Source organism: Macrotis lagotis, chromosome 7 (assembly GCF_037893015.1).
Source record: "Macrotis lagotis isolate mMagLag1 chromosome 7, bilby.v1.9.chrom.fasta, whole genome shotgun sequence".
In the NCBI taxonomy this organism is placed as follows: Eukaryota; Metazoa; Chordata; class Mammalia; order Peramelemorphia; family Peramelidae; genus Macrotis; species Macrotis lagotis.
The window spans coordinates 211,823,874-211,844,695 of NC_133664.1; the positions used below are offsets into that span (position 1 = coordinate 211,823,874).

Consider the following 20,822-nt stretch of genomic DNA (forward strand, 5'->3'; position numbering starts at 1 on the left):
GCCGAAGCAGCGCCAGCCCTGGCATGCAGCTGCCGCAGCCCTGGCATGCAGCTGCCGCAGCCCTGGGATGCAGCCGCCGAAGCAGCGCCAGCTCTGGGAAAAGCTTTGGCGGGTCTGGATCTTCCCGTCAAGCCGCTCCCATTTAACGCGTCCCCCTTCGTATCCGGGGTGGGGGGGCGTCCTTTTGGGGGGGGCACTTTTCTCGAGGCACAGTAATCTAGCTGGGGTGGTCTCTCCCCCCCTGGCTCTTGGCTACAGCTTGGCTCGCGGAAAAGGGAAGGAGGGCGTAGGGAGGGAGGAGAAAACGACGAACTTGTGGTTGCGACTGCGCAGTAGCGCCCGGCCTTGGCTCGTCCATTGCCGGGCGACGGCCGCCCTGCATCGCAGCAGCCATAGCGGCCCCTGAGCAGTGGCTGTGGCCGGAGGAAGACATGCGGCGCTACCTACGGCTGTTAGCGCTGTGTCTGGGCTGCGGCTTCTGCTCCTTGCTCTACGCCCTCAACCAGCTCACTGCGTCCCTGGAGCACGGAGAGACCGGGGGACATCTGCAAGCCGCCGCGGCTTCCTGGCTCGCGGCTAGCGAACGTGTAGCCAGAAAGGGGACGCGAAGCGTAGGCCCCGGGGAGCGGCCGGGCCGGCCCCACAGGTAGGCTGTGGTCTCCTTCTCCCTCGGAGGCCTCGCCCTCTGGGGAAGGCTTTCTTTCCCCCACTCCGGCCCTTGGCTTGTGAGGGTTTTAGGGCTTCTGCTCGGTGTTCTAAGCTGCTCTGTGTCTTATTTGAAAACAAAAGCTTCCAGTCGGTAGTAGGGTGATTTTCATGGACGAGTCACCAAAAGGGATTTAATGGAGCAAGTTTTCTGTTCTGCCTAGTTTTAAAAAATTCACAATTTTAAAGAACGACTTTCTCAACTTCATTTACTGAAGGGGATTCCCAATTTTTTTTTATGTTAAGGTTTTCGAGTTTAGTTCTCTTTCACATTACTAGTAATTCTAACTAAAGCTGGATGCTTACAACTTTTGTGTGTTGTTACACTTAGTTATTTCCTCAACTTTGAAAATTCCCACTGGTGTTGAAAACCAAAATAATCCATAAATCCAAGTATTTTAAAGATAGGTTGTATCAAATCCGACCTCAGACACTTAATTACCTTAGCTGTGTGGCCCTGGGCAAGCCACTTAACCCCATTGCCTTGAAAAATCTTTAAAAAAAAAGGTTGTGTTTTGTCAGCGCCTAAATATAATTTATCATATTTGTAATTAATCCGGATTTGCTGGAGGCTTTTTAACCCAAAACAGTCACTCTAAGTAAACCTGAACCCGTGCTTATCTAAAAAGAATTTAGACAAACCACATGCTGATTGGCTGATTGATCTTTTGCTTTGTCTCTTGAGTGACAGGGCTTTGCTAAACTGGGAGGAGAGTTTAAGGTCTGAATGAAGAAACCAGGAAATTCTTTTTGTCTTGTTGTTTTGCTAAAATATCTGAGACCTCCTGGCAACTGAATTTAAAGAAATAACTTTGGACCTGTCTTTGTGCAGCTCTGAATATTGTAAGAAATGACATTTGGCAGTTAAGTTGTAAAAAGTTTTGCAGTTCTTGTTATATTACAAAAGAAATTAGACTTATTTGTTGTAGAAGAAATAGTGAACTGCTATTAAAACAAAATAATGTTGCATGACAATTTGGTAGCAAAATAATTTGCAATATCAAGCATTTTATCTTGTGCTGATGATTCAATTTGCAATGCATACTGCCAGTTAATTTTATTAGAATTCAATTATTTGAAATGTAGTATTTAAACACAGTAATTAGTTTATTGAGCTGTTACTAAAATCTTTTAATTTGTTATGTAAGAATACTACTATTATAGAGAATAGCCACACTTTTAACTAGTTTAGCCTTATAGATTCTATGATAGACCTAATAGAATTGGAATGAGAATGAAGGTAGGCATTTAAATATTAAATTTTGACTATTGTGAATGAACCCTTTTAGAGAGGGAGGCATGTGAGAAGACCACTGTTGTAACTTAAAAAATATTTTTTGAAAGAGTTTATTTATTTTGAATTTTACAATTTTCCCCTAATCTTGCTTCCCTCTCCCCCACCCCCACAGAAGGCAGGCTGTTAGTTTGTTTCCATGGTATGCATTGATCTAAGTTGAATGTGATGAGAGAGAAATCATATCCTTAAGAAACATAAAGTATGAGATATAGCAGAATTACATGATAAGATAACTTTTTCTAAAATTAAAGGTCTTTGTTCAAACTCCACAATTCTTTCTCATATAGATGGCATTCTCTATTGCAGATATAACATAATTGTGCCTGATTGTTGCCCTGTTGGTATGAGCAAGTCCATTAAGGATGATCATCAATCACTCCCATGTTGCAGTTAGGGTGTACAATGTTTTTCTGGTTCTGCTCATCTCACTCAGCATCAGTTCATGCAAATCCTTCCAGGATTCCCTGAATCCCCATCTCTCCTGGTTTCTAATTGAACAGTGGTATTCTATCACATACATACATATACTACAGTTAATTAAGCCATTCCCCAATTGATGGACATTCACTCAGTTTCCAATTCTTTGCCACTTCAAACAGAGCTGCTATGAATATTTTTGTACAGGTGACGGTGTTGCAACTTTTACAAAAGTTTTTTGATTTTTTTTGTCACCCTCATTTCTCCCTCTAATTCCTCTCTTCAACTTCCAGAGTGATTCTTTATAGCAAAGAAAAAAAGGGAAAGGAAAAAAGCAATTGAATATTAATTGATACTTCAGTCAGGTCTGGCAGTATATGCCAGTATATGTCCATATCCATAGTCCCTCATCCCTGCAAAGATGGGAGATACATTGATATCTCTCTCTCTCTCTCTCTCTCTCTCTCTCTCTCTCTCATAGCAAGCTTGGTCATCATGATATTTACAGAATCACAGGATTGGATATCAGAAAGGGAACTCAGAGTCCAACTAGTCCAACCCATAGACAAAAGTAATCTCTACTATAAAATAACTAAAAAGTGTCAGTTCACCCTCAAAGTGAAAGTATATCTGGGAAATGTGTTTGGTTTTGTTTTGTTGTTATTTTTCCATTAATTTTATTGTCATTGTTTTCCTAGTTACACTTATTTCATTTTATTTTGATTCATAGAAATGTTCCTGTGCCTTCCTGTCTCACTTATAGCTTCTTATATAAGGGCAGCTAGGTGGCTTAGTGGATAGAGCACTGACCTTAGAGTCAGGAGTTCGAATCTGCTCTCAGATGTTTTCTAGCTTTGTGACCTTGAGCAAGTCACTTAACCCTGATTGCCTTGCATCCATGGCTATCTCTTAACTTAATACTTAACACAACAGCCCTGTGCATGTCATGGCATCACCTCCCTGATGTCATGGTTTTTTTCAGCTTCTTATAGAATGATAATATTCCTTTACATTCATGTACCATTGTACTTACTGTGCTTACTGTTTAGTTAAAAAATATTGATTATTGGGGCGGCTAGGTGGCTCAGTGGATAAAGCACCGGCCCTGGAGTCAGGAGTACCTGGGTTCAAATCCGGTCTCAGACACTTAATAATTACCTAGCTGCGTGGCCTTGGGCAAGCTACTTAACTCCACTTGCCTTACAAAAAAAAAAATACTGATTATTTAAAAAAACAAAAAACAAAAATACTATATTTGATTAGAAGTTGCTATTGGCTCATGTAGTCAAGAAGGCTCGAATTCGTATTAGACCTCAAACACTAATTATGTGAGCCTAGACAAGTCATTTAACTTTCATTTGCCTCAGTTTTCTCAAATGTCAAATGGGGATAAATGTAGCACCTGTGTCATAGGGTTGTTATGAGAATTAAATGACATATTTGTAAAGTACTTAGCACTAGAACATAGTAGGCACTATATAAATGTTTATTTCCTTCCCCTTCCTAGTGGAACAAAATTCCACATTAAAGGCTCTCATGGATTAGATTGTTTTAGGGAAATTGTAAAGTTCTTCTACTGAAACCAGCCTGCTCATGAAAATGAAGGCTTATCTTTTTAGTATTAGCATGTTATTAGTGTTTCTGTGTAGCAGAGAGTTATGAAATATCACTGCCCCTGAAAAAATTAAAAAAAAATTATAGTACCACAGCACAATAGAAAGGAGGCTGCAACACAATGAAAACTCCAGAGAAGAACAGGGGTAAAATGAGAGGTATGACAGATGGACAACTAGAGTGTTCCACTGATATATTATTAATTTTGAGAAATTGAGAAAAGCTCATTGGTTATACTTCCTGTGGTGTTCTTTTGGGAGACTGTGGACAAGAGTTATATAAGATAACAGGAATGAATGGGTTGTAGTCTGCACCTTTGAGTTGACATCAAATTGAGTATTTGTTTTTTGTGTGCCTCAATTCATTTAACCATTTCCTTAATTGAATGCCATTTCATTTATTACCAGGTTTTATTTTTGCAAAAAAATTTTTATATTTTATTCTCTCTCTCTCTCTCTCTCTCTCTCATTTTTTTAAATTTATTTCTTTGGATCACAACAAAGTAATGGGGTTTCTGCCAATGTTATGATCACTTTAGTCAGTTTCTTAGCACAATTTTGAATTTTCTTTTTTTTCATTTTTGCAAGGTAGTGGAGTTAAGTGACTTGCCCAAGGTCACGCAGCTAGGTAATTATTAAGTGTCTGAGGTCAAATTTGAACTCAGGTCCTCTTGACTGCAAGGCTGGTGCTCCTCAGGGAGTTAACTGCCCCTCAGATTGTTTTCTAAAAGAGCTGAACTAGTTCACAGCATTACCAATAGAACATTGGTGTACTTGTTTTTCCACAGATCCTATAACATTAACAATTTCAATTCTTTTGCATCTTTGCCATTTTATTGAATGTGAAATGAAACCTCAGCAATAGTTTGCCTTTCTCTTTTACTTGAGTTTAGTTATGATAGTTAATTTGTATTCATTTGAGAATGGTTCAAAAAACTGTTACTTATGTGTATTGGTGGTGGTCCTTTAATCCTGAAAGGACCAAAATATTGGAGTAATGTTATTATGTAGCTTGTCAATATGAACTTGAAAGGCTCCTTTTCAAGTTGGGCACAAATAATCTGTGAACAATTGGAGTTCATATGTCTCTAAATTTGTACATCTCATATTTTTTTGAGTTCCTACAATTCTGCTTCTTTCATAGAGCATAGCATGTTCTTTGAGGCTAACACCATGCTAGGTAGTCTTTTGCCAGCATCTCCCAAGTCACACAATTGTTTCCAAAGTTCTTCAGAGAGACCTTGACCTATTATATATCTTAGATATTCAGGAGACCCTTATCAGATATATTTGATACAATAATTTTTGTCCCAATCAACATTTACTTTTTTATCTTAGTTACATTGATTTTTTGTTTTTTATGTAAAAACTTTTCAGTTTCATATGATCAAAATAATCTAATTTATCCTTTGTCATTATCTCCCTTCCTTCCCCCTCCCCCTTGGTTAAGAAGTCTTAACTGTGAAAAGGTCCATAATTTGGTTATCTTCCCTTTTTTTTCTTCTAATTTCTATCTAATTTATCTTTAATATTCAGGTCCTGTCCATTTTTAGTTTAGTTTAATTGTAGTTCAACTGGGGCATATTAGATACAATGGTAATTTTTCAACATTCATTCATTTGCATATTTATGAATGCCACATTTTTCTACAACCCTCCCTTTCCTCCTCTCTCCCCAAGGTGGCGAACAGTATGGTAAAAGTTATATATCTCAGGCACATCTCAAAAGTTGTTTTTCCAGTGAGATCTTTCACATTGTCTTCTAGTTTTTTATTCTTTTAGTTTCATTTTTATTGTTTTTGATTTCCCACAAAGTCATCAGCTTCCCTTTCCTCCATTCTAAATTTTATGGAATTCTTTTGTATCTCCTTTTCCTTTTGGCCAATTCTGCTTTTTTAAGGTATTCTTCTCCTACTTGTCTTTTTGTACCTCTTTTTCCATTTGACCCAGCCTGGTTTTTAATCATATTTTCTCCACTATTTTTTGTATCCCTTTCACCAAGCTGCTGACGTGTTTTTTTTTTTTTTTTGCCAATTTGTTTCTCACATCATTTTCATTTCTCTTTCCAAGTTTTCCTTACTTCTCTTTCCAATTTTACCTCACCTACTTGATTTTTCAAAATCTTTTCTGAGCTCTTAAATGGTCTGAAACCAGTTTTTTCCTAGAGCCTTTGGATGTAGGAGCTTTGACTTTGTTATTTTCTTCTGAGTGTTTTGATCTTCCTTATCATCATAGTAACTTTTTATATTTAGATTTTTCTTCTTCTGTTGTTTGCTCATTTCCCCAACCTTGACTTGAGTTTAACTCTTTATTAAGGGTCTGCTTCCAGAATGGAGGGCACACTGTCCCAAGCTTTTGGGGATTTTTTTGCAGCTGTTTTCAGAGATACTACTAGGGATGGGCAGGTTTTCATTATTTCCAGGGTGGTGTGATCTAAGGAGAGATGTCCTTTTCTACTCCCCTGACTTGTGTCCTTATCTGTGGGTAACTAAAACCATTACTTTATGCCCTGGAAGGGCACAGGAGGGTCCCACTCTCTAGTGGTAATAAGTTTTGTTGTGCTACCGCTCCCTCTTTTTCTGGGATTGCAATCCAGAACTGACCTAGAGCAGAGTATAAGCAAAACAGCAGAATCCTGCCTCACTAATAGCTCAGAGATCCTGGTGTGACAGATTTTTCATGCTGACCTTCCAAGTTGTCTCTGGGCTGAGGGCTCTGGAAACCGCAGTTGCTTAACCAGGTACCCTGCTGCCTGTTTCTGAATTGCTTTAGCCTGTTGTTCCAGTGTGGCCTGTGCTGCTTTGTCCTCCTTTTAACCTCTCTTACCCTGGCGCAACAGACCTTTCCTGCTAATCTTTCATGTTGTTTTTGGCTAGAAAATTTCTTCACTCTATTTTTTATGGGTTCTGCCACACTAGGACTTATTTAGAGTCATTATTTAAAGGTATTTGGATGAGTTTAGGGAAGAGCTGGTATGGCTCCCTGCCTATACTCAGCCATCTTATTTTCACCTCTCCTATTACTGCTTTTTAATTACTCAATTAAATATTGAATGAAACAGTAAGACAAATTTACTCAAAGATAAAAAAATTATATTAATTCAACACTTATTATTTCTCACCAAATACAAAACATTATCCTAAGCTATGGAGATATGACAGTAAAAGCATAAGAATACAGAGTAAATACAAAATAACTTTTTTTATATTTTGTTTTTGATTGGTTTTGTGATTTCTTTAGTAAGGGGAACTCCAATTGAGAAAGCATCTACCAGCAGTTAAGAGTCTTAGAGAGAAGGAATTGACTGATATACCAAAAGATTAAGTAAATTTAGTTTTGCAATTCTGTGAGAAATGTAGGGTGTTGGTCTTCACAGGGTGTGGAGGGGAGACTTTAGGGAATCCATTACAAAGGGGGAATGGCACAGCCAATCACAAGACTGGAAGAGTCTTCCTAATCCCATTCCTGGGATACCAATCCCCAAAGGTCAAGAGTGACCTAGAGATCTTGACCTAATGCTATTGAGTTTGTGCAATTAGGTAATTGAATATTAACCCACACACCCCCTAGACATTTGGGGTTCTTTAGCATATCATGCATTGGATGATGTGGGGGATCATATTAGGGGCATATCATGGAATGGGCGGACCTTTTAGTTTGTAACTCAAACTCTGAGAGCCTATGAACATCCAAGAGGGAGGGGAAAGAGTTTCTGAGGACAATAAATTTCCTGACTCCTGAGACTTAAGGTGTGTCTCACGCCTAGGAGTGAGGTACTCATATCTTGTAAGGTGTATATTGCAAGGTTCATGAATAAAATGTACAATTTTCTCTCACTCTAGCAGGTTTTTCTTTTCATTCATTTATAACAATTTAGGGGCTCGTCCCGGATCTTCAGAACACAAGGAAGCCCCAGAAGAGACCCAGGGAAGGAGGCCTCATAGCTTGATTTCAAGCCAGATCCTTGTTTCTTTTGTGGGGTTCCCTCGGTGAATCTCTGAATGGACTTGAAACCCTGCCATTGACAGGGAGAGTGATGGAAAATTGTGGAAATGACCCAGAAAAGTAGGGAAACTTCTGTTTTTATCTTTCAAGGCTGATTCTAGACAATTCCAGGAAAGGAAGTCCTAGATGGGAGACCAGGGGTCGAAAAGGCACCTCAGGGAGGGGAGGAAGAGACCCCCCCCCCCCCACCAATACCCAAGGAGAGGCCTTTGGGTAGGAAATGAGCTAGCTGGGGCAGCGAGGATGCTGTACAGGGTAAAGAGAAAATAAGTTCATCAGATACTGCTGTTCTGAATGGCCACAAATCCCCATCCAAGGACAGTCTGTCTGGTGGCCAAGGTTTGGGTCTGATGAACAGTGAACCATAAAGTACCTTTAAATAAAGAGGAGGTGGAATATGCAGCATGATGGATAATTGGGAATGCTAAATTATGACTAAGCAAGTTAGAAAAAAGATAAAAAAAACAGGTGCGATCCTCTGGCTGCTCCTAGAGAGGAGGCTAACAGTGGAGCCCAAGAGGAAAGGGAAAGTCTGGAGAGGAGAAAAAGAAATGCTTTAAAAATTAAGGAAGCCGATTGGATCCAATGCTGTGTGAGTGAGTTTGAATGTTCCCACGGGATGTGTGTATTTGTTATGTCCTGTCTTGTGTAAGTGTCTGTTTTAGGCATTTCTGGGTCTGAGGACTCAACTCAAGTTTTAAAAGAGGGATAGCTGGGAGTTGGGCCCAGGAGTTTCAGAAGGTGGGGGAGAAGGAAGAAGTGTGCAGCGGCCCCCAGGTGAAAATCAGCCCTTCCCTCACTGTGCTATGTGAGTTAAGGGAAGGGAGGGGGATTCATAAAGAGAAAAAGCTGTGTTTTGGGGAGAGTTTAGAAGAAGGGAAGGATTGAGAAGTTCTAGGAGGGAAGATTTTATCCTTACTAGTGTCTGGGAAAGATTCCATGCTTTCTCCCTGGATTTTTGGGAACTTTGTAAAGTGGCTTACAAATCATTCTAAGAGGAGAAGGAAGTGGTGGTGCAGCGGCCCCCACATGGAAATCAGCCCCTCCCTCACCTGGTGGTACTAGGGTACTGTGCTAGGTGTGCAGTTACAGAAAGGGGAGGGGGATTCTTAAAAAAAAAAGCAAGTTGTGCTTTGGGGAAAGAGTTTAGAAGTTCAAGAGAAGAAAGAACCTTTAAGGGAAAGAGTGAGAAGTTAGAGGAGGAAAGGTTTCCTATCCTTATGCTTTCTCCCTGGGTTGGGGGAAGGGGTGGTGGGTTGGACGGGTGGTGGGTTGGACACGTGGTGGTCTGAATCCCATCCTCCATCTTGTTAAGACTTGAACCCTAGACTGAGTCTACCAAAGTGCCCCGCCCACCCATGGAGGGAGAGGGGATAGACCACAGAGAAGTGTTAAAGGGAAAGAGATCCCTCCACAGGTGGATGTGTGATCAGGAAAGAAATGAAGTATCTAAGATCCAGGGGTTAAGTTAGAGACTCCTTTATTTTTTTTATTTTTAATTTTTTTTAGGTTTTTGCAAGGCAAATGGGGTTAAGTGGCTTGCCCAAGGCCACACAGCTAGATAATTATTAAGTGTCTGAGACCAGATTTGAACCCAGGTTCTCCTGACTCTAGGGCCGGTGCTTTATACACTGTGCCACCTAGCCACCCCAAGAGACTCCTTTATTGAAAGGAAAACATGTTTAATGAATATCTGCTGGCCATGTGGCCTGAGTGATAACTGGCATTGTTTTTAAAGTTTCTGAACTAGAGTTTTGGAAAGCGCACTGAGGGTTTTAAAAGAGGGGTACTAGTGTTGTAGCATTCTGACAAAGTTTGTACAGAATGGGAGGAATTAAATAACCTAGATTGTTAAATTAGTTTGGGATTAAAATATTTTAACACTATTGTAACTTTTTCAAGGAATGATGTGGTTTGGAATTTTAAACTTTATTGTAACTAAGACCTTTGGGTTAAAGAAAAGTAGTCTTGGGTTACTAAGAAGAGAAATACCTAGGTTATCAGGGATGTTTACTGATGTCTTTTGGGGAAAAGCTCTAAATGGTTTTAATGTTAAGTTTAATAATGCTAACAATTGTATTTTTATTTTGGATAGAGCTTTGAGTGCTGGATTCTCTGTGTAAGGTACTCTAAAGTTTTATCACACTAAGCTGTTGGGAAATTTAGTTGTAATTGCATTGGTTTAAATGTATCACATGGGGTTGGATTCTGAGAATTCGGGTAAAGAGACAAAAGTGTAAAGAACATGGGATATTCATTTTGCTCTTGTTCTAAGGGAAGTGAGATGTTTAAATAAGAATCTTAATGTTTAATGTATATTAACAATGAATGTTTAATTTTAAAGAAGTCAAGAATGTGGATTTCTCTGGTAACTGCAAGGCAGCTGATGGGGCTCTGAACAAATTGCACTTGTGGGCCCTATTATAAAGGAACTTATTGATGAATAAGATGTTTTTATCAGTTTTGTAATATTAGATTATATTTGCAATATTTAGTTATCTCTTGTGAATATTATTTAAATACTACATTGTTAAAGCCTGGGATTAATGTGTGATTGCTTTGAAGGGCAATAAGGAAAATGAAAAAGTATGACCCTTTCTGGGATAGATCTGTGGGTTTGTGAATAATGTAATAATGGAGGGATTGCTTTGTACAATCTAGTAATTTGTGTGTTACTCTGTTACTCTTATTTCTTGTTCTGTTATAATGAAATTAATAATGCATGTTGGAAATTTAAGGCTACCTAAGATGTTTTATTGGTTTTAAAGAATTCTGAAAAGTAAATTGTATGTTAGGGGGTGGCTAGGTGGCTCAGTGGATAGAGCACTGGCCCCAGAGTCAGGAGACCTGGGTTCAGGTCAGGCTTCAGATACTTAGTGATTGTTTAGATGTGTGACCTTGAACAAGTCACTTAACCCAATTGCCTTGGGAAAAATAACCATTTGTATGTTGAGGATGGATAGTAGGCAAACAAGTTAATGTATGGAAGTTTCTATCTATGTACGTGAATTGGGAATATTTTGGAGATATATATTGATATATATTGATTTGATATTTCTCTGTGCAATCTCCTGCACAAAGGAGGCATTTATTTGTTGTAAGATACAACAGGCTAGAAGGAGGTTTCTCTAGCCAAGGGGAATCTGATATGTCATCTTTATATAGAGATAGAATAGATACGATTTCAGACAAAGGGATGTCTCTAGTAAGAGGTAGGAGACAGGCCTGTAGGGCCAGTCATAGTTAGAATACCTGGTTTTAGGCAAAGACCCAGGAAGTATAATATGAGCTTTAGGTAGGAGTTTCATTAATTGGGGCTCCATTAATATTATAATTGGAATTTAGTGAATTGTATTCAGTGGAAGTTCTAACTAGGTAAAGCAACTATTTTAGATCACAGGACTTTTAATTTTCTCTTATGTCAGATACCAGGATGGTCAACAAAAAGAAATGCTACTGGGTAAATGTCATGTTCTTGGAGCCAAGGAAGCCAATGGGCCAAGGTTGTTAGGTGATGGGGATGGGCAGCCAAAGGGGAGGATTCTCAGTATGACTGAGGTTGGACTCCTTTGTCTTGATTTCCCCAAAATGACATATGGATAATGTCTCACCTGGAACAATAAATCTGGCCTAAGATATTTGACTTACCCATGTGACCTGCCTGGACACTGACATTCAATACTCATAAAGAAAATTTCCTTTAATGTCCTGGAAAGTTTTAGGTAAATTAGATCTAATAGCCAGAGATGGGCTCTGACACCTACTATTAGCTACATGCTAAGATAGTAATTAAGTTTCCTTAGTTTTTTTTTTTTATTAGAGGGGATATTTAGGGAAGAAGAATGGGAAATTCTTAGGCTAATTACAGTTTCAAGTTCTAGTTTAAGGAAAGGAGTGTGTTAGATAAGTGTACTAGGAAAAGGAAAATAATGGGGATATTTGGAAAAAAATTCATTTTGGTTAAGGATGTCATTAAGGAATTGTTATTGTAATGAGAGCAAAGGTTAAAATTGTTTTATTTTAAGTCAAATGCTGGGTACTTTTAGAACAAAGATGACTGTTGAATGCATGTGTATGGAGCAAACTCCCAATGACAATGATCACATTAACTCAAGCTTGTAAGTTTGCTCATGTAGTAAAATATGAATGGAAGTTTGTGTTAAAAGTGAACTATGTGTGTCAGTATGGCAATAAGGTAAAATGTAAATTGTAATAAGTTCCAGAATCTCATTGTTTTCTGATGGAAACATGTTTTGATCTGAATAAGATGTCAAGCAGTTTCTCTACCAGAACACAAGGTCTTAAGGAGTCAGAGGTGGAAAGGACTTTTTTGGAACAGATTCAGAAGCTGCTGAAGGACACTGGATGCCTCCAATAGAGAAGAGAAGAGAGGAGAGATGAGACACTGGACCAGTTCATCTTCATCATCTCTCACCTATGTGTACACTGTTTATCTGTAGCTTCCCCTTGACTCTGTAAGTGTGACACCCCTACTTATGCCCTTCTCCTTACAAGAAAGGAAGAGGAGAGGCAGGGTGAAAATGTTCTCCATTGAGAAAGAAAGGAGATTATTGGGTGGCGTTATTATAGCTATATGAGTCTGTATAGGGAATGAGTCCTATCTCTGATTTAGACAACAGGGTGTTAGTAAAGGTGGGAGGAGAGTCTAGCTGGCAGAAGTCAATGCCCAGTCTTTTGGTGTGGCTGTTGAACTTGCCCTAGTTCACAGCAGTTTGAGAATTGGCCTTGGGTACCCCTGGGTCTGGCCTAGATTCTCAGTCCTTGGTCAGAGGTACACTGTGGCGCACAGTTCTGATCCAGAGGAGAGAGATACCAGTGGCACGTGACTGAGTCAGTTCAGGGTGACTATTGTTTATAAGTGACTGGCCAGGATAATTGCCTGGGGAGTAGAAAATATCTGGACATGTCCAGAAACAGGGCACATATATTCAGGACTCAACAAGATAGGTGGCCTCAGACTCATGTGAGATTAATGATGGTACCTGGATCCCTTGTAAAGATGTGCAAACTGGGACATTTGTTAAGGGAAACTGATTATGAGTTAGTATGGACTTCCAAGGAAAGTGCTGAAATGGCCATTTGGAAGATAGTTTAAGGAACATCACTAGGTATATTAGCTATTTTTAGGGTTAATCCAATGGCACAAAATCAGGAATTTAGTTTGGATTTTGGCACCAGGAAGACCTTTCTAAAGATATTGGTATAAAAACTTGCAGTGGAAGGATGTACAGCAACTTTGGAAATGTACTTATTATCATGATGATTATATGGCCTATATAAGAGGGCCCCTTGGAAGTAAAGAGGAGGAACAGTATTATCCATTTGTTGGAAACTATTCCTGGAAGACCAACTAGCACTAGTGGGACATTATTGGATTTGTAGGACTACTGCCTAGACCCAGTTGTCCAAAGAGTTGGTCAGGGAGATATCTAGACTTAAGGGCCTACTACCTGGGCACGGGATGGGAATTGGGGCTATGGAACCCCAATTTAAGACTCCAAGCTATAGTTGAAATAATTACCAATCAAACAGCTAGGGTCTTGGACCTGCTGGCTACCCAAGTCACAAACAAGAGAAGATTGGTACTAGACTACCTGTTGGCCAAGGAAGGAGTAGTCTGTGATAAAATGAACTTGTCAAGCTGCTGACTAAAGATAAATGACAATGGGCAGGTGTGGTAAAGAGGATAACCAGGGATATTAGAAAGTTGGTACATGTTCCAGTCCAAATCTGGACAAGCCCATTTAGTACCTCTAGGATGAATTGGTTTACTGGTTCATGGTGGAAACAGTTACTGCATATCTTACTATTGTCCCTAAGTGGGATAATCCTATTAGCCCTGTGCTTCTCCCATATATGATCCAATTAATAACTCATAGTACAAGATTCTATCAGCAAATTAGTACAGTTCTAATAAGGAAGAGGTAAAGATATTGATAGGGGAAAGTCAGTCCTTCCAAGGATGAGAGGATTGTGAATTAATTTGAGGAAGATACTGTTGGTGAAGTGTGAAGACCAAGTTGTTATTAAAAAGAAAAGGGGGGAGTTGTGAGAAATGTAGGGTGTTGGTCTTCACAGGGTGGAGGGGGAGCCCTTAGGGAATCCATTACAAAAGGGGAAGTTGTGGGAAATACTGGGTGATGGTCTTCACAGGGTGTGGAGGGGAGCCCTTAGGGAATCTATTACAAAGGGGGAATGGCTCAGCCAGTCACAAGACTGGAAGAGTCTTCCTAATCCCTTTCCAGGGATACCAAACCCCCACAGCAAGAGTGACCTAGAGATCTTGACCTAATGCAATTAGGTAATTGAATTTTAACCCACACATCCCCTGTGACAATTGGGGTTCTTTAGCATATTATGCTTTGGATGTTGTGGGGGGAGATCATATTAGGGGCATATCACGGAATGGGCGGACCTTTTAGTTTGTAACTCAAACTCTGAGAGCCTATGAACATCCAAGAGGGAGGGGAAAGAGTTTCTGAGGACAATAAATTACCTAACTCCTGAGACTAAGATGTGCCCCATGCCTAGGAGTGAGGTACCCTTATCTTGTAAGGTGTATATTGCAAGGTTCAAGAACAAAATGTACAATTTTCTCCCACTCTAGCAGGTTTTTCTTTTCATTCATTTATAACAGTTCCCATCCTTGTTACTGATTTATTTCTGTATAATTCTTATAAGTCTTTTCTCCCTTGAAGATCACTCTATCTGTGGCTCCTTTTTCTCACTGCTTAGTGCCTTCTAAGAACTTACATTTTAAGAAGAGTCCAGCCCAGCCTAATTCACCTCTTCATTCCTTTCTGGGATATGTTCCTGATTTACTGGAAAAAATCCTACCTCAGATATTTAATAATTACATAACTGTGTGACCTTGGGCAAGTCACTTAACCCTTCTGCCTTGCCAAAAAACAACCCAAAACAAAATAAATCAAATTCTAGACTTAAACATCAACATGAAAACTTTCATACTGTATATGAAACTATGAGTCTGTTATGTATACAGCTTTCTTTTCTTTTTTAAGTATATAATAGATTTAATGAGTTACTTCTGAAAATTCTTTATTTGTCCTGATTCCTTCTGGTCATCCTTTTCTCCTTTGGAGCTTTTCATTCTTTAATTTTTTTTTTCTTTTCTTAAGAACTCAGACTTCTTCCTAATTCTTTTTTTGCCTTTAGGAAAAACAACAACAACAACAACAACAAAAGAATTTTAAAATCTTTTAAAGTTGTTTTTCTTTATAATGTAGAATGTTGCAATGATTAGAGCTTTGGACTTGGGGTTAAGAAGACTCAAGTACAAATCTAGGTTCAGACACTACTTAACTATGTAATTGGTCATATACCTTTTTCAGCCTCAATTTTATCTACAACCCAGAGTTGTTGTGGGGATCAAATAAGGTATTATTTGTAAAGTGCTTGGCACATAGTGGGTCCTTAAAAAGTACGGGCATACTTCGGCGATATTGTGGGTATGGTTTCACACCATTATAATAAAGTGAGTCATACAAAATTTTTGCTTTCCTAATACATATTATGTGTGCTGTAGTGTTGTTTTAAAAATTGTGCATACCTGAATTAAAAATATTTTATTGCCAAAAAAAGTGCTAACCATCATCTGAGCCTTTCAACAGTAGTAATATTTTTGTTGGTGGAGAGTCTTATCTCAATACTGCTGACTGCTGACTTATCAGAGTGTTTACTGCTGAAGGTAGGACTGGCTGTGGCAATTTATTATTTTAGTCAACATTGTTGACTTATTTTAAGTGAACAATGAAGTTTGCCATATCCATTGATTCTTCCTTTCACTTGAGCAATTAGGGGCTATTGTAGACTTAATAACCTAATGGCCTAATTTCAATATTGTTTCAGGAAATAGTAAGGAGAGGGAGAGTGATAGGGAATGGCAGGTCAATAGAACAGTTAGAACACACTGCATTTAAGTTTGCCATCTTATATGGTATGATTTGTGGTGCTTCTAAACAATTGCAATAATAATATCAAAGATAATTGCTCACAGATCATGATAATATATTATGATGAAAACCTTTGAAATATTTCAAGAATTACCAAAATGTGATATAAAATGTGATCACATGCTGTTAGAAAAATGGCAATAATGGACTTGCTTAGTGCAGGATTGCCATAAACCATCAATTTGTAAAAAATGCAGCACCTGTGAGACGTAATAAGTGAAATACAATAAAATGAGTTATGCTTGTACTTTTTCTCTCCTTTCTCTTATACAAAGGGTTCCTCTTTTTCTGCTTCCTTCACTTATATCATTTCATACATGTCTTCCCAAGTTTCTCTGAAACTATTTCTTATAATACAGTTTTATCCCATTTTCCATATACCATAATTTATTCAGAAATTCCCCAGCTTTTGGATATACCCTTATCTTTGTTCTTTACCATAAGAACTGTGGTCAGTATTTTTCTACAGTGAATTCTTTTCCTTTTTTAAAAAAATCTCTTTTGGGAATAAACTTAGTAGTGATAGTGATGCAGGAAATTATGAATATAGGAAACTGAAAATTAGAAACAAATTCTGTAATCTTTTATGCTGTTAAATTATAATTGTGGAAGACTGTTTGCTCCTGAGATGTAAACTGACTCCTATTGTTTCATTGTTAAATTTATCTTTAATTGGTGACTAACATTTTGGTGACCATGAAGGGACAAGATGAAAAGTGAAAACAGATTGAGGCATAGATAAACAGTTGTCCTTTTGGAATGGAGGCAGAGAGAATCTGTAACTAGCCAAGTTTTCTTTCTCAAATGTCAATCAGATCATTAGTGAAAAAAATCCTTTCAGCATGCTCCTGGAGTAAACCAAGGACTAAATCATGCTACTTAAAAAGCTTCAAAAAGTCATCTTCAAAAACCAGGCCAATGTCTGACACACAAGCAGACCTACTTGGGGGCAGAGACTATCAAGGTGGGTGACCCAGACACCAGCTTCCCTGGCTGTCCACTAGTCAAATCCTAAAACACAAACCACAGTCTTCTCAAAGGCCTGGACCTCACAATCATTCTTCTGCAAATTCCCGGGAGCAAGGGAGGGGCCTAATAAGAAAGGGAAGGGTTTTCCTAAGGTCTGATTTACTCTCATCTAGGGAAAATAGCCTAGTTATAAGTTTCTCTCACCTCATGCATATTTGAGCAGGTCCAGGGAAATTCAGTGAGCCTTTTGTCAGGTTGCCAAAATGTTGTAGATGAGATGTGGGGGATTATCAATTAAAGATAGAAGATCTAGAGTTAATGAAAAATGAAGGAATTTTCATATCCCTGGGATTTAAAACTGCTCAGAATTTATTACAAATCATTACAAAGTATACAAGGTCAAAACTTTTCTCCTCCCAGAGGAGAATCAACAAGAACTTTGAGGACAGGAGTGAATAACAAAAGCTAGGTGAGGTTGCTTGGGAAACAGAGAGAGAGAGAGAGAGAGAGAGAGAGAGAGAAACAGAGTTGACTGGACCAGAAAGGGGACAGTTTACATCTCAGTTTGAGTGAGAGAGAGAGAGAGACATCCCTGACCACATGGAATGGGGGGGGGGTTCATGGTGAATCACCCAGGCCTTGTGAAGGAAAGATAGGAAGCCATCCTTGTGGATAATGTTCAAGAGAGTCAAAGATCCAGAAGGGGCAGCACTTCTGTTATTTATTTTTTTGTTTGTTTAAGAAAGATTTTTTTCCCCAATCTTGCTTCCCTCTCCCCCACCCCCCACAGAAGGCAGTCAGTTTTTACATTGTTTCCATGGTATACATTGATATAAGTTGAATGTGATGGGAGAGAAATCATATCCTTAAGGAAAAAAATAAAATATAAGAGCAAAATTACATAATAAGATAATGTGCTTTTTTTTTTATTAAAGGTAATGGTCTTTGGTCTTTGTTCAACTTCTTTCTCTGGATACAGATGAGATTCTAAATCGCAGATAGCCCAAAATTATGTCTGATTGATGTACTTATGGAATGAGCAAGTCCATCAAGGTTGATCATCAACCCCATGTTGCTGTTAGGGTGTACAATGTTTGTTTGTTTTACTCATCTTGCTCAGCATCAGTTCATGCAAATCCTTTCAGGCTTCCCTGAATTCCTATCCCTTCTGGTATCTAATAGAACAGTAGTGTTCAATGACATACATATACCACAGTTATTCCCCAATTGAAGGAAATTCACTTAATTTCCAACTCTTTGCCACCACTAACAGGGGCTGCTATGAATATTTTTGTACAAGTGATGATGTTTTTACCCTTTTTCATAATCTCTTCAGGTTATAGACCCAGTAGTGGTATTGCTGGATCAAAGTGTTTGCTCATTTTTGTTGCCCTTTGGATGGAATTCCAAATTGCTCTCCTGAAAGATTGGATGAGTTCCCAGCTCCACCAACAATGTATTAGTGTCCCAGATTTCCCATATCCCTTCCAACATTGATCATTATTCTTTCTGGTCATATTGGCCAGTCTGAGAGGTGTGAGGTGGTACCTCAGAGAAGCTTTAATTTGCATTTCTCTAATAAGTAATGATTTAAAGCAGGTTCTCAAAGGACTATTGCTTGCTTTGAATTCCTCATTTGTAAATTGCCTTTGCATATCCTTTGACCATTTGTCAGTTGGGGAAGGGAGTGACACTTCTTAAATGCACTTTTTGTTTTGAATTTGAGATGCTTATAATAGACATCCATTTTTCCTTTTTTTTCTTTTTAAAAAATGCTCTTTAATTTATTTACACATTACTAAAAGATTCTTGTTTAAGAGTAAACAAAAATATAAAACTTCATGAGAAATAAAATAAAAGAAAGAGAAAAGAATGTGTTTCAGTTTGTGTCCTGAAGCCATCAGCTCTGTCTCAGGTGGATCACATTCTTTATGATAAGTCCTTCACAAAAGTTACTTCCATATTTTTCCACACTTGCTGTTGCTGATTGTAATTCCCTCCATCCATTCCTCCCCACTACCATCTATTGTATGTTCTCTGTCCTTTCACTCTGTCCCTCTTCAAAAATGTGCTGGGGGCAGAGGACAGAGCACTGGCCCTGGGGCCAAGAGGCCCCAAGCCCACATCCCACCCCAGAGACCCAGTAACTGCCCGGCCCCATGGTCCCAGACAGGCTACCCAATCCCAGCACCTTGCAAAAAGTAAAAAAGAAAATGTGTTATATCTGACTATCTTCTCCTATGATCTACCCTCTCCTCTATCACCTGCATCCCCCCCTCCCCTTTCCCTGTCCCCTTCTCTCCTTTTTCTTCTAGATGTCTGTACCCTATTGAGTGTATATGCTGTTTCCTCTCTGAGCTATTTCCAATGAGGAAGGCTTCCTCATTCCCCCTGCCTTCCCCCTTCCATACTACTGCAAAAGCTACATGAAATATCTTTTATATGAAAAATCTTAGCCTATTCTACCTCTCCTTTCTCTTACTCCCAGTACATTTCCCTTTCACCCACTGACCCCATTTTTACAATATATCTTCAAATTCAGCTCTTTCCTGTGCCTCATCTATAAAAACCTCCTTCTACCTGTTCTATTGAATGAGGTTTATATGAATATTATGAGTATCATCTTTTCATGCAGGAATACATGCAGTTCATCATCATTAAGTACCTCATAATTACCCTTCTCATCCACGTCCTGTATTTGAAGATCAAACTTTCTGTTCAGCCCTGGTCATTTCAACAGAAACATTTGAAATTCCCGTTTCATTGAAAGTCCATCTTTTCCCCTGGAAGAGAATGTTCAGTTTTGCTGGGTAGTTGATTCTCAGTTGCATTCCAAGCTCTTACCTTCTGAAAAATTATATTCCAAACCCTAAGAGCCCTTAATGTAGATGCTGCTAAGTCCTGGGCATTTCTGATTTCAACTCCACAATATTTGAATTGTTTACTTCTGGCTGCTTGTAATATTTTCTCTTTGACTTGGGAGTTCTGGAACTTGGCTATAATATTTCTGGGGGTTGTTTTGTTTTTTTAATCTCTTTCCAGGGGAGATTGGTAGATTCTCTCATTTTCTATTTTACCCTTTGCTTCTAGGATATCAGGGCAATTTTCCTGAAGAAATTCTTTAAAAATGTGGTCAAGGTTCTTTTCCTGATCATGACTTTCAGGTAACTCAATTTTTAAATTACCTTTCCTGGATCTGTTTTTCATATCAGTTTGTTTCTTCAATGAGATATTTCATGTTTTCTTCTAATTTTCATTCTTTTGGTGTCCAATTATTGTGTCTTGATTTCTCCCAAAGTCATCAGCTTCTTTTAGCTCCATTGTAGATGTGAAGGATTTATTTTCCTCAGAGATCTTTCTTATTTCCTTTTCCATCTGGCTAATTCTACTTTTTAAGGCATTCTCAACGTTTTGAATTGTTTTATCCATTTGATCTAAGGTAGTTTTTAACATGTTACTTTCTTCAACATTTTTTTGGATCTCCTTGACTAAGCTGCTGGCTTCTTTTTCATGTTTTTCCTGCATCTCTCTCATTTCTCTCCCCAATTTCTGTTCTATCTCTCTTACTTGATTTTCATAATCTTTTTAAAGCTCTATCATAGCCTGAGCCCAACTTCTATATTTCTTGGAGTCTTTAGTTGCAGAAGCTTGGACTTTCTCATCTTCAGATTGAGTGTTTTGATCCTTCATGGTACCAAAGTACTTGTCTATATTCAGGTTCCTTTTTTTTTTTTCATGTTTCCTCATTTCCCCTGCCTGTGCCTGTATGTGAGGCCCTGACTGCTCTCCTGGTCTGTTGAATGACCACTAGCTCATCCTTCTG

The 20,822-nt window shown here is 38.7% G+C and overlaps 1 protein-coding gene across 6 annotated transcripts in view; it reads left to right on the forward strand.

Annotated features, from left to right (window-relative positions):
• The first annotated feature begins 355 nt into the window (after positions 1 to 355).
• GXYLT1 (glucoside xylosyltransferase 1) overlaps positions 356 to 20,822 on the forward strand; it is a 116,836-nt gene continuing 96,369 nt past the window's right edge. For 5 of the 6 annotated variants that reach the window (XM_074194733.1, XM_074194732.1, XM_074194735.1 and 2 more), the window contains exon 1: positions 356 to 646. In XM_074194733.1, coding sequence (XP_074050834.1) covers positions 432 to 646 — 215 coding nt within the window. In that variant the 5' untranslated portion in view covers positions 356 to 431. Of the gene's footprint in view, positions 647 to 9,303; positions 12,512 to 20,822 lie in introns of those variants that run through there. The other variant, XM_074194736.1, reaches the window with a different exon arrangement.